Raw genomic sequence first — 14,693 nt, 5'->3', positions numbered from 1 at the left:
TTTAGCTAGGAATGGGGCAGGGCTCATTGCAGTTTTCTTATTCGTCAGAATCCTACTGCGTGTCCTCAATACTTGCCACGTTTCATTTAAAGTAAGGAAAGGATGGAGAAAAGGAAGGAAGGAAGAAAAGGAGGGAGGAAGCTGCTACTTATGATAAAAATAGAACAGGAAATTTATTTAAATTGAGGGAGAACTTGAAGTTGTCCGTGGAGAGGTAGTTTATTTTTAAAAGGCAAAGTAATCAGAAGAAAATAGAGTACTCAAGGGATGTTTATTGTCTTTTTTCCTAATTGTGTAAGGCCACGCCCATTTGTTTACATATGGCTGCTTTCTTGCTCCAATAGCAGAGTTGAATACTTGCAACAGAGACCATATGGCTTGCAAAGCCTCAAATGTTCACTCTTTGGCCCTTTATGGGAAAAGTTTGCAGATCCTGGTTTTTTCTCTTCCAATACCCTTACATCACCTTACTTGCACCCCTTATTCTTAATAAAACTTTAAATTTTCCTCTTGATGCTTCCAAATGGGAACTTCAACAACATCATCATCAAAAATACCCACATCTTAAATTTTCTTCCATTACAAACACTCAGTCTTGGTTGGTGGTGAATGTGATAATGGAAGAAACTGACAGACCTTAGGACCCCTGAGAAGCTGGGTGTGGTAAAAGGGAGCTGTCTGGAAAGGCTAAGCTATATTGTGTGCTGTGGTAGAGCTTTAGAATCTGGAATATCTAAGCCATAGCTTGATCTCAGTAAGCCCTCCAGCTCTGACTTCTTATCTGTTTCTGGAATAGATTCTTGAGCCCAATATGAGCTAAATTTAACTGTTAGAATCTCATTCTTTGCCTTCCTTCCAGCCCAGATCAATAACATTTAGCTGCCTAGAAAAGCCAAATTATTTCAGAGGTCTGTTTCTTGCTCATTTCCAGGACCTTTATTGCATTTTTTTGTTTTTTAATGTGGTAGAGTTGGGTGGAGAATTAGAAGAAGGAGCAAGAAGTATATTTTTATACACAGAGAAATCATAAGTGCTCGTTGAATGGTGGTCTTATAAACCAGGAAGAACTTTGTTAGACCCTTAAATCATAAGAAGTATTTTCTGTTATCATTGTTGCCATTTTAAAAAAACAATGCTACAAAAGAGAAGTTTTCACAAACCAAATATGAAGTATATTAGGACTATTTTGATTGTCAGAAATTCTATAGAACCCAAGGGAAGAAACGCATATGGGTCTCAGACACTATGGAATTGGAAACTTGAGCTAAGTGAAGACGGTCATCTCTCTCTCTGCTTCTGTTTCCTTTTTCCCAAGGTAGGTGTATTAGTCAGGATTCCTCAGAGAAACAGAACTACAGAATGTATTGAGAGAGAGAGGGAGAGATTTATTTTAAGGAACTGGCTCACGTGATTGTGGAGGCAAGTCTAAAATCTGCGGGGTAGGCCAGCAGGCTGGGGATCCAGGAAATAGTTGCAGTTTGCATCCAAAATCAGTGTGCTGGCAGAATTCCCTTTCCCAGGAGGTCAGTCTTTTTCTATTAAGCCCAACTCACTGGATGAGGCCCACCCACATTATGGAGGTTACTTTGCTTTACTCAAAGTCTACTGATTTAAATGTTAATGGCATCTAAAAAATACCTTCACGGAAACATCTGAAATAATGTTTGACTATATATCTAGGCTCTATGGCCTAGCCAGGTTGACACATTAAATTAATCATCACAGTAGGAAAAATGGGGAAGGAAGAGGGATGAACTGTTCTTCTCAGTTCTGGTTCCAAAACTCTTAAGAAAGTACTGATTTGTCCAGCTGGGTGAGGTGCCCACCACCGGACCAAAAACTTTAATGAGGGGGTGGCATCTGGAGAAAGGACTATAATCAGCCCAGGTCAGGTGAGGTGCCCATGATGGACAGTCCACTGTGGCTAGAGAAGCAGTGCAGGCAGGGTTACCTGGTACAAAATCGTTGTCAAGTACAAAACCACATGTCTCATAAATGGGAAATCATTGATTAATAGCTTATAAATGTAATTTTCAAATGTTAACGTTTTTCCATTTAATATGGAATAACTTCTGATTTCTGTTTTGCGAGGCTTTCTGTTTAATTTAGTTGTGATTAACTGCTTTCTATCATATTGTATATAAGAATTTGTGGAGAAATAGTGACTTCTACTCCATGTAAGTACCTAAAATTGATTTCATTTACTTTTCTCTGAATATTTTCTAGCTTCAGTAAATGGTTCCTCTACGGACAAGAGGCAGAGAAAATTAGAACTTCCTGCAGAAGGTAAGATGCCTTTTCTTCCTAGAGGCCAGTACTGAAGTGATGGAATGTTGAACCTCCTTGGAGACATAGCTGATGGTCTGGTCTGAGGGCCAGCCTTGTGGCCGGTTAGAGAATGCGGTGATGTGAGGGGCCGGCCCCACGGCCGAGTGGTTAAGTTCGCCAGCGCCGCTTTGGTGGCCCAGGGTTTCGTTGGTTCAGATCCTGGGCGCGGACATGGCACCACTTGTCAGGCCATGATGAGGTGGTGTCCCACATGCCACAACTAGAAGGACCCACAACCAAAAATATACAACTATGTACTGGGGGTACTTGGGGAGAAAAAGCAGAAAAAAAAAAAAAAGATTGGCAACAGTTGTTAGCTCACGTGCCAATCTTTAAAAAAAAAGAAAATGGTGATGTGAGTGCTGTGGTCTGAGGGAGCCTGAATGACCCCACTCTTCCTCCCCCAAAACAGTTCATCCCACTTGAAGATTGTGGATCTTTCTCTCTCAGGCACAGTGCTAGGCTTCATGGGGAACACAAAGATAAGCAAGATGAGTAAGACTGTCAGAGAGCCCTCAGGGAGCTTATTTTGTGGGGGAACCCAGACATGAGCACAGCTGTCATATATGACAGAGGAGACAAGCATTCACATCAAGTGGACCAGGGAATGTAGAGGAGGGAGCATCCAAGCACCAAGGCTCAGAGAAGGCTTCACAGAGGATGCAGCATGTAAACTGAGTCTTAAAGGAAGAGGAGGATTTTAGTAGACAAAGAGAATTGTGTAGGGCATCCCAGACCATGGGAACAATGTGAAGAAAGACATAGAAATGCAATTGTGCTGTGTGATTCCTTGCTGGAATGTGGGGGCAGTCTAGGGGGTGATAAGATTGCAAAGGTGAGTCGGTTTGAAAAAGTGGACTTTCAGAGCCAATACAAAGACATTTAATTTAAACATTTTCTTCAGGCAGTGAGAGATCTCTGAAGAGATCTCTGAAGGGATCTCTAAAGCAATCTCAGTGTTGACAGAATCACAACTGTGTTATAAAATGATGTACCTGGAGGTAATATACGATTTGAACTGAAGAGAGGAGAGTTAGAGACAGAGACAGAGGTTACGAGGCTTTTGCAGAAACCTACGTGCATGGTGATGGGGAGTGAAACTATGGTATTGTAATGAGAAAAGAAAGGAAATGCCCAAAAGCCAACTGGAATTTGCGTGCAAAGGACTGAATGAGACTGGAAGATATTTATAGACAAAGCATGCAGAAACGATGGGATATGACTGCTGGTTCTGGAGCAAATATGAGAATCTGCCCTCTGTCTTCTCTGTGAAGTAGGAGGTGAATCATCCTGCGGATCGCGGGAGGGTATGGAGAATGTATTTGTTAGGTGCCAAACACACTGAGTGTGGGGGTTGACTGGCTATCGGTAAATTATCACAACAGGTATGAAAAAAGAAAGAAGAGGATGAAGAAAGGGTGAAATCGTAGCAGTGACATAAGAACTATCATTGTAGGTGAAGGGGGATTGACTGAAGGTCGTAGAGCGGAGGAAGGTGAAAGAATGTCCACTGTGCTCGGAACCCTCACCACCTGAGTTACTTCTTTGGATACTGTGCCCCTGCTAAAATGCATATGTTCATTTGATTAGCTAGTACTTTCCTTTAAAAAATTAGAGGCAGATCTTAAGGATAAATAAGGCAAAAACATTAAAGCCTTCCACTGCTTACAAGCTAAAGTTCACAATACCAAAAGTAGAAGAGCCTTCACAACATGTTATGACACTAGTCTCTTACCTTCCTGGTTTTATCGTCAGCTTCTTTCCCTTGTGCACAGATATGCTTACCCACACCCGCCTCCAGTTGTTCTCCAACTAGCCACGTTCTTGCTTGCCTCTAAGCCTTCGCCAAGTTGGAGGTTCCCTCTGCGAGGAGACGCCACCCGGAGTGGTGGAAAGAGTATGGTTTGAACTGTCCTCTCAGATCTGCTTTAAAATCCTCCCTCTTCCTTTTTCTAGTTACGTGATTTTTATTTGGCCATGAAATGCAAAGGCTTGAGTACGTTACAAAAGAGGCAGGTGACACCAAAAGACCATATGAGAGAGGGCAAATGCAGAGTTTGGAAAAAATGAGCTTCATATACATAGAAATTTCGCCCTGCCCCAGCTGGTTCAGCTCATGTCAAAGAGATGAAATCACTGACACCTCTGTTGCAGGTGGGTCGTAACAGATACACCTGCTCACCTCTCTGCAAACCCCTCGGTCCTGAACAGGTCAGGTTAGGGGAAAGCCTGAGCTTCTATGTGGGAAGATGCTCGCAGGTCTTAATTTTTACTTTAAAGTATGGAAAAATAGGTCAATTCTGTATTTAATCCTGATAATTGTATTGAACGTTTGGAAACAAAATCTGTGAACAAAGTTTGCGGCTGAACTGTCTGGGAGCGTATATGTGATGGAGTAGGAAGGAAGGGTCACTCGTTCAAAGGCCACGTTTGATCATATCAGACATTTGCAATAAAATCCTTTTTATAGAAGACTTATAGAAGAAAATTTAGTACTTTTTCACAAGAATAAGTACTTCTAAGCAGCTGTTTTCACTAGGCATGATTATTTTTCATTTTGTGGGATGGTCCAACTGATAAAGTAACAGATTATTTTCAAATCTGTTGATTTCACTGACTTTGTGATTCTTCACATGGAAATTAAACGAAAAAATTTCCCAGTCCCATATACTTTCCACTTTTATGTTTGTCTGAAGTGTCACCCTCGAGGACAGGCATTTAGTTGTGATGTTACTGGGTTTTTTGCTTTCATCAAAACCTAGGAGGAGAAAATCACGTCACTAAAGATTCCATTTTGTTCCCTGAGGGCCATGAATTGCATGATACATCTAATAGTCTCTATGACCAAAAGATTTTATTTAGAACATTGCCTTTGTTTTTTAATTTAGAATTCTGTTTCTCTTCTGTTTGTTTTATAGACATCAGATCTCCTAATTAATTTCAAAATGCTTTAAAAAAATTTGTCGTACACATAATTCATGTTGTTTTCCTAATGATACATAGTACAGGACAAAATTGATTAATCTTTGGGTGGATTTAATATGTTATATATATTTCATGAATGTTAATTTCCTATAAATCTAACATTTCTGGAATGAGTTCTCCAGCAAAGCAACGTTCTAGTACAACTTTGTGTAATACGTTGTGGACAAATTTAACACAGGAAGTTCTTTATCAGGTTTTCTTTTGTTATTCTCCTTGTGTGTGTGTGTATCCAGCCAACACTTCTCTGTCCGTACCTGTGGATACGAAGGCTGTGTTCGATTGCCCTTCCATCCTGTTGACTTCTGTGGTGGTAACAACGTGGCAAATAATCCTCAGAGACAAGCTGTCCTGCACCAGAGCGTACAGGAGAGATAGAAATGAGACCAAGGAAGGAAACTGTACCGACGAGAGAATAACCTGGGCCTCCAGACCTGATGAGAACCTCGCCCTTCAGATTGATCCAGTGGCCACCACTCATGACGGGTTTTACATGTGTCAAATGGTAACACCTGATGGGAATTTCCATCGTGGATATCACCTCCAAGTTTTAGGTAAGGAAGAGCACATATTGTGGTATTTCAGATAACCAGATTTGGCACTGAAACAAACGTCCCTCTAAATTCCATAGCCCATGTGTCAAGACTGAAGCATTTCTCCCTGGTCTCTGCAGTGCCCCCCGAGGTGACCCTGCTTCAAAGCAAGAATGGAACCGCGGTGTGCAGGGCAGCTGCAGGGAAGCCGGCTGCACAGATCTCCTGGACTCCAGAGGGAGACTGTGTCACCGAGCGAGAACATTGGGCCAATGGCACAGTGACCGTCCAGAGTACATGCCGCTGGGAGGACCACCCTTTGTCTAATGTGTCCTGCTCTGTCTCACATGTGACTGGCAACAAGAGCCTGCCTTTAGAGCTGACACAAGGTTCGTAATTTTTCTCGTTTTGTGTTTGATTTTTCCATTCTTTCAGAGGAGTTACCTTAAGAAGGAAAAAAATATGCAGAGAAATTTCATTCAAGGATTTTTTTCCACCCTCCAGTTTCTCTCTCTCTCTTCCTCAGAATAAAGAGATATGTCTAGAAGAATAATACAGAAAATTATTGTAAAAAGTCACATTATACAATGCAGTTTATTCTACTTTTAATGTTCACTTCTACTAGTAAATTGGCTGTAGTAGTGTACTTTTAAATGACTACTTATGAGTTTTACCTCTCTCTCTTTTTTATTGAGGTAACATTGGTTTATAACATCATATAAAATTCAGGTGTACATCATTATATTTCAGTTTTTGTGAAGACTACATCGTATTCACTACCCAAAGACTAATTGCCATCTGTCACCTGCACATGTGCTCTTTTACCCCTTTAGCCCTCTCTCCTCCCCACTTCCCCTCTGGTAATCACCAACTCAATCTCTATATCTATGTGTTTGTTTCTTGGTTTTTTTTTTATCTTCCACATATGAGTGAAATAATACAGTATTTGACTTTCTCCATCTGACTTATTTTGCTTAGCAAAATGCCCTCAAAGTCCACCTATGTTGTCGCAAATGGTAAGATTTCATTTTTTTCATAGCTGAGTAGTATTCCATTGTGTATATAGACCACATCTTCTTTCTCCATTCGTCTGTTAGTGGGCATTGAGGTTATTTCCAAGTCTTGGCTATTGTGAATAATGCTTCAGTGAACACAGGAGTACATATATCTTTTTGAATTAGTGTTTTCATGTTCTTTAGATAAATACCCAGCAGTGGAATAGCTGGATTGTATGGTATTTCTATTCTTAATTTTTAGTGGAATCTCCATACTGTTTTCCATAGTGGCTGCACCAATTTACATTCCCACCAGCAGTGTGCAAGGTTCCCTTTTCTCCACATCCTCTCCAACACTTATTTCTTGTCTTTTTAATAATAGCCATTCTGACAGGCTTGAGGTGATATCTCATTTTTGCATTTGCATTTCCCTAATAATTAGTGATATTGAACATCTTTTTATGTGCCTGTTCCCCATCTACATATCTTCTTTGGAAAAACGTCTATTCAGATCTTCTGCACATTTTTTTTTTTGTGAGGAAGATTGGCCCTGAGCTAACATCTGTTGCCAATCTTTCTCTTTTTGCTTGAGGAAGATTGTCACTGAGCTAACAACTGTGCCAATCTTCTATTTTATGTGGGATGCTGCCACAGCATGGCTTGACGAGTGGTGCTAGGTCCATGCTTGGGATCCAAAACTGCAAATCCCAGGCCACTGAAACAGAGCATGCAAACTTAACCACTACACCAGCTGGTTACTACTGGGCCAGCCCCTCTCTGCTCTTGTTTTAATTGGCTTCTTTGTCTCTCTGTTGTTGAGTTGTTTGAGTTCTTTATATAGCTTGGATATTAACCCCTTATCGGATATATGATTTGCAAATATCTTCTCCCAATTGTTAGGTTGTCTTTTTGTTTTCTTGATGGTTTCCTTTGCTGTGCAGAAGCTTTTTAGTTTGAGGTAGTCTCATTTGTTTATTTTTTATTTTGTTGCCATTGTCTGAGGATACATGATATTCAAAAAGATGCTGCTAAGGCCAATGTTGAAGAGCATACTTCCTAGTTTTCTTCTAGGAGTTTTATGGTTTTAGGTCTTACTTTCAAGCCTTTAATCCATTTTGAGTTAATTTTTGTGTATGTTGTAAGATAAGGGTCTACTTTCATTATTTTGCACATGGCTGTCCAGTTTTCCCATCACCATTTAATTTAAATGAATGCTTACGGTTTTAATTTTTAAACAAACACTCGTGACTTTATTAGAAGAATAAAGCCACTCATAAATTACCTTCATGAATTTTTAGTCTGGTAGAATTTTCTCCTCCAGGCTTTTCCAGTGAAATTTCTTTTTCTTTTTTTTTTTGGTGCGGAAGATTGGCTCTGAGCTAACATCTGTTGCAAATCTTCTCTTTGCTTCAGGAAGATTGTCCCTGAGCTAACATCTGTTCCAGTCTTCCTCTACTTTGTATATGGGACACCACCACAGCATGGCTTGGTGAGTGGTGTGCAGGTCCATGCCTGGGATCTGAACCTGTGAACCCTGGGCCCCTGAGGCAGAGCACACAAACCCAACCACTATGACACCAGGCTGGCCCTTCCAGTGAAATTTCTTAAATGTCTTGTAATAATGTCTATGATTCAGCTCATTACTGCTTTAGTTTCTCTATTCTCTACTCCCATCCTACTCTCATTTCTTGTTATTTAAAAACGAATTAAATATCATTTTAATCAACATAACGCATATAGTTTAAGTCTCTATTGTTTTATTAGGCTACAATGGAAAACATTAGCCCTGTCTCTGGCTCTCCCTCACCACCTCTCCATCCTTACACAACTTCCCAGAGGCAACTACTTTTAAATTTTCAAGTGTTTCTTCTAGTATTTAACTCCATTTCTATAAACAACATGATTATATTGCTATTTCTTAATATGTCAGATGTAGACTTTATGTACTCACTTCCTCTTATGGTAGATAAGAATTTAACTTTATCTTCTTCCCTTCCATCATCCTTCTGTATATAGTAATATATCAATTTTTGGTTAACTGAAATAGCCAGTGTTTACATTATTTTGAACATGTAAATTTTGTTGTGTTGAATCAAGAAATAAACTTGTACTTTCCTTTTTAAATAACCTTTTGTTTTTCTTGGACTTAATAGTTGCTTTACTTTTTTGTTTCTTTAATATTGTATGCAGTTAATTATCACTAAACTTGCTTAAAGAACATCTCCTAATACTACTTTCCACATGATCAGATTTGTTAGGTAATCTGTCAGCTCCATTTTTCTCTTGAAGCATCCTTTCTTGAGTTTATACATGCTCGTCTAATCTGGCCCAGTTGGTCACTAAACCTGCTGCCCTTCTATTGTCTGGACATTCTCTGTCCCATGATCCTCTGCTTGATCCATGTCTATTTAATCTGAGTTCCTTCTGCCTTCCAGACATTTGTTTTAATCTCTTTCTTCCACATAGGAGGTTTTCCTTAAGTCTTTGGTAATCGTTGCCTATCGTTGAAATCAAAGTGGAAGCTAAAGTGTTGATTGGAAGCTATGTTATTTGTGAGTGAGTTTGTCAACTAGTCAGCTTCAACAGGGTGAAAAGGAGGTAAATTAAAAAAAAAATAGAAGATTCCTTATTTCCTCATGTATCTGAAGGTCTTCTCTGAAGTTGTTCAGGTTCTGCAGAAAATAACTCTCAGTCTCTTGCCCTGGAGGGGTAAGCGTATCAGTGCTCTGGGAGGAGAGACAGAGAGAGAGGGGAATGTGCATTCATGTGTGTCTGTGTGTGATGGCTCAGAACCCTGACTTTCCGTTAACACCTCTCTTCCGTCTGGCCCTTCATCTCCAACCTCCATCTCCAACCTCCATTATGTCTGGAATCTTGACTTTGGAGTCTTCCTGGTTCATCTTCTCTGGGCCAAACATCCTGTTTTCTGCTGGTTGAGGGAGGCGCGTGAGCTGGCACAGGGTGGGAGGAAACTTGGCAGTCTACCTGCTCCCAATACAGACTTTCAAATAAGCTCCTAACTGTTAGTCCCACACTTCACTCTCTACAAACCCCTTTCTCTGTATTTGGTGTTTCCTACTCTTGAGTCTTCCTGGAGTTGCATGGGCACTAAGGTTTTTTACTAATTCCACCCTAAATTATTTCCCATTCTTCTATTCATTTTTCACCTAAAAACAGGTTGAAATCTGTTATCTGCTCTTGTTTTCATCCCTGTTCTCTGCTTTTGCAAGCCTGCACTTTAAAACATTTCTTTACCCATGTTTTAGTAAATTTTAAGAAGGGAGAAGAGAAAAACCCATGTGTTTAACCCATTATTTTTCAATATTCCTTCTTAAAGTGAATATTTGTTTTTGTAAAGAAAAGGGTTTAGCAGTATTTACTGAGAAGAGTAATTGTGCCTTGGTTATATATTAAATTCAACCATCCAGTATCACAATGAGATATCATATTTATAGAATCTCAGAATCGAAGGGACCCTTAGGCCATTCCCACTCAGTGCAGGGATCTCCTTCACATCTTCTTTGTAGGGTAATCCCCAGCCTCTGTTAGTACACTTCCAATGAAAGAAAGCGCATTCGTTTGGAAGAGAGGTTTTCAAAACAATGCTGTTTTTAACTGTAAAGCAAAACTTTTCTTTTTCAAATAAACCCAGAGAAATCCAAAGTGTAAAAACAAGCTGCTGAAGGAAGGTGGAGGGCCTGGATGCCAGCCTGCTCAGCCTCTGCTTCACCTTCTCCTGCCGCCCCAGCCACGTTCATGGAGCGCCGGGAGCACAGGCTGCAAACCACTGCCTCTCAGAGTTGGCAATTCCTTTGTTGACTTGTGCTCTCGTCAGACTGAGCTTTATAATGCTGCCAGCAGTTAATAAATAATTTAAAGTTGCTGCCGTGAATTCATTTCAGTCTCAATGCCCTGGAAGAAAGGTGACTTCAGAATTAGGGTTATTTTTCCAGCTACCTTCCTTACAACCCCCTATTTATTTTTGAATCTTGGAGAAGAGAGATCTAATGGAGAGATCTAAATTTCACATTTCACATTTCTTCTGTAGGAATGTACCATTCATAAACCCTTAAAGCAATAAAATTCTGCCTTAAGATAATGTCTTGCTGGAAAGCCTAGAATCTGAATTGATAAAACAATTTTATTATAACAACTATTAAACTATGAATGGGTTAGAAGTGTTTAAAATAAAATCACAGAAATGAATTTCATGTACTGTGAGACGTCCTTGAGCTATATATGTGCATATATTTTATTCATTTTTAATAGACTTTATTTTTTTTAGAACAGTTGCAGGTTCATAGCAGAAGTGAGTGGAAAGTACCGAGAGTTTCCATATAACCTCTGCCACAACACATGCACAGCCTCCCCTTCCATCTACATGCCCTGCACCACAGTGGTGCACTTGTTATAAACTATGAACCTACATTAACACATCATTATCATTCAGGTCCATAGTTTACATTAGGGTTCACTCTAGGCATATGTTCTATAGGTTTTAACAAATGTGTAAATGACATGTATCCACCATATAGTATCGTAAAGAGTAGTTTCACTGCCCTAAAACTCTCTACGTTCCACCTATCCAACCCCTCCTCCACCCTAACCCCAGGAATGCCTCCTGGTTTTCTTACTGTGTCCACAGTTCAGCCCCTTCCAGAAAGCCATATAGTTGGAGTCATACAGTATGTAGCCTTTTCAGATTGCTTCTTTCACTTAGTAATATGCATGTAAGCTTCCTCCATGTCTTTTTCCTGGCTTGATAGCTCATTTCTTTTTAGTGCTGCACAACGTTGAACCATATGTTTTTGTGTCTATATTTACAGGTGCCCAAACAACAGCAAACTTAAGTTTTCTCTATATCATCCCCTGTATTTTTATTGTCTTTGTCATCGGGGGATCCATTTGGCTTTTGAAAAACAGTGGCTGCAGGTATTGACTGATGTTTTCTCTTCTTTACCTTTATTGGGTTAGAAAGGAGTCAGAAATATGGAGTTGATGAACTGGGTAAAACTAAGATGTTAACATCAATTCTCCCATAATCAAGCGGCATGTCCTGAAGGTGATAGACTTGGACTACTCTGAATGATGAGAGGGATTTTGTTAGGTTACTTAGGCTCACAAGATGGTGAATTAGGCCATTTAGGGCGTGCTAGTTTTTCATTTGGGAAAAGAATTACAATAATTTATTTCATATACTATAGAGGAGGTGTCACTTATATTCTGTTACATCAAGCTCTTGTTGCATAATTTCACTTCCTTTTTCAAAATCCAGATTTATCTTATTTGAGTGTACTACTTCAAGCATCATTCTTCACTCATTTCTGGTAGCTCATTTCTGATATATTGTGGCTTCTATCAAATGAACCACAATCGTTAATAATATGCTGTTTTATTGTTTTTCCACTGTCGATCTAAATAATAATGTTTCCTGCATTCAGTCCACCTTATTTTTATTTTTACAGAAAATGTAAATTGAAAAAAACAGAAGCTAATCCAGGTGTTGAGGAGGTAAGATAAGATTTAGAAAAATATTTGCAAGCTTTTAAGCTGTGTAATCTGAAAACCTAGCCACATAATTTATAATTTGCATCAATATTAGTGTTTTAGGTGAAAAGTAGAAATTCTAATTTTAGAGTCCTAATTGACAAATGTATTTATTTTGTTAATTATCTACCAAATACTATTTATATACCACCCCAAATCCTTATTTTCGTTTCATGAACTGCATCCTACAAAACATAACGGTTGCCTCGTTTGGATGGTTATCTGCAGAGAAACTGAGTTGGGGTTTCCTCCCCTATGAAACCATCTCTAATTCTTGACTTTCCTTTCTCAATAGCATCATCATTTCCCTCTTACCCAAGCTTAAAACCTGTCTTACTCCTTAATCTCTGTAACCAGTAGCTTACCAAATCTTTGACCCTCTTTTTAAAAATGCTTCTCATGTCACTTCATTCTTCTCCATTCCTACTTTCACACAACCTTTATTATCTGACACTGAGACTTAAGTAATCAATAAATATTTTTTTTCATAAAATATTAGAGAGAAGTATTTCTCTATGTTCATGTAAACCGGAGACATAACTATAAGCATTATTGGTAGATGCTAAGGCTGTGGGCACCTGTTAGAAACACATAGGTAGTTTTTATTGTAATTTATGGCTTTTTTAAATTAGTTTTGACTTTGAGTTCTTTCTTAGGATGAAATGCAGCCTTATGCCAGCTACACAGAGAAGAACAATCCACTCTATGATACTACAAACAAGGAGAGGTGTCGGATGTTACAAAGTGAAGTTGATGGAATAGGTCTCGATACTTTATAAGTTGTTGGAGTCTAGCACCAGGACAAATGAATCAAGAAACAGTACAATTACTGCTTTGACTTTCTTAGAGTTCTAGAATGGAAGATCTATTTTGAAATTAGGTTTTCAAAGATTCTTAGAAGAAAAAGAATAGAAGGATTTGCATTTACATTCTTACACAAGTGAAATTTTAGAATCTTAGCTGCTACTAGCTTGTTCTCTGAAGAACTGATACTATTTACAAAGAAATCATTCTCATGATAAAATATTCAAATTGTTCAGTATAGTAGATAATGAAAACCAAATTTCTTCAAGAAATAACTCTGCAGAAGGAACAATCATCAAAAATTTTTATGTATTCCTCCAGAAAATTTCTATGTGCATATGACATATCTGTATGCCCATGGTATATGTGTACATTTATATGTCTATTTACATATACATACCCATATCCTTGTCGAGGCACAAATGGGAATATGCCATAGTGCTGTTGTGTAATTCTAGAAAGCTAATATTATAATATGTCTTGGAGATCTTTTATATCAACACAAGCAGAGCTACCTCATTCTTTTTAATGGCTACACGATATTCCATTGTATAGTTATGTCATAATTTAATTAACCAAAACCCTAGTGATGGACATTTAGACTGTTTTAAGTTTTGCTTGTTTTGCTATTATAAACAATACCACATAGAGTGTTTCTTGTGTATGCATCTTTTTGTATTTGTTTGAGTATCTTCATAGGATAATTTCCTTGAGTGAAATCACTAGGTCAAAGAGTTTGTGCATTTTTATTATTGATGAACATGTCAAATTGTATCAATTTACATTCCTTCCAAATGTGTTTGCATGTGCCTTTTCCTATACTGTTATTTTAATATATGCAAGATTACCACTTCTTGTTTCGAATCAGTTAGCTAATATGATATTGGATTATGATAACAATTATATTATTTAATAAAATTAGATTTATATTTTTCTGTAATGTTTGTGAGAGCGAGAGAACAAGTGTGAGGACATTAGCATTTTCTGAACTCATTATATCTCTATGGAGGTATTGATAACTAATGCCTAACAGTTTTGTACATATGATAAATTGAAAATGTGTATTTTTGTGGTGTACGTTTTATTGTGATGTATTTATCAAATAACAAACATTTATTGACTATATAAGCAGCTAAATATGCATTACAGAGGTTTTGGGTATCTGTAAAATATGACCTGTGTGCTAAGAGAATGGCCATGGGCAATGGACTTGACCCTCTCCTGCATTTTTCTGTGGAATAAAATATTGGGGATGTGTATATTAATCATTTTTTAATATTATGAAAGTATGTTTTATTTATGGAAAAAATAAGCCTGTTTCTCCATAGCAGGAAAAGCATTAAAATTTTTCATCATGGTAGAAATGAAAACAAATCCATTCATTCTTCAATTATGCCATTTGAAACATTTAAGGCAGCTATTTTGTCTTATTAATATGTTTTCCTCTCTCCAGACATTTTGGTTACTCTAGGCTTTATCTTTAAAGGGATTTTTAGTCTATTTT

General features: G+C 38.3%; 1 protein-coding gene across 2 annotated transcripts in view; it reads left to right on the top strand.

Annotated features, from left to right (window-relative positions):
• LOC124238331 (cell surface glycoprotein CD200 receptor 1-like) overlaps positions 1 to 14,436 on the top strand; it is a 36,961-nt gene extending 22,525 nt beyond the window's left edge. For both annotated transcript variants that reach the window (XM_046659151.1, XM_046659150.1), the window contains exons 3-8: positions 2,227 to 2,286; positions 5,547 to 5,864; positions 5,984 to 6,232; positions 11,665 to 11,770; positions 12,304 to 12,349; positions 13,042 to 14,436. In XM_046659151.1, the coding sequence (XP_046515107.1) occupies positions 2,227 to 2,286; positions 5,547 to 5,864; positions 5,984 to 6,232; positions 11,665 to 11,770; positions 12,304 to 12,349; positions 13,042 to 13,164 (902 nt within the window). In that variant the 3' untranslated portion in view covers positions 13,165 to 14,436. The remainder of the gene's footprint in view (positions 1 to 2,226; positions 2,287 to 5,546; positions 5,865 to 5,983; positions 6,233 to 11,664; positions 11,771 to 12,303; positions 12,350 to 13,041) is intronic.
• The last annotated feature ends 257 nt before the right edge of the window (positions 14,437 to 14,693 follow it).

Source organism: Equus quagga, chromosome 4, assembly GCF_021613505.1.
Source record: "Equus quagga isolate Etosha38 chromosome 4, UCLA_HA_Equagga_1.0, whole genome shotgun sequence".
Taxonomy (NCBI): Eukaryota; Metazoa; Chordata; class Mammalia; order Perissodactyla; family Equidae; genus Equus; species Equus quagga.
Note: the sequence above shows the minus strand (reverse complement) of the source record. Positions and strands in the feature narration are given on the sequence as shown.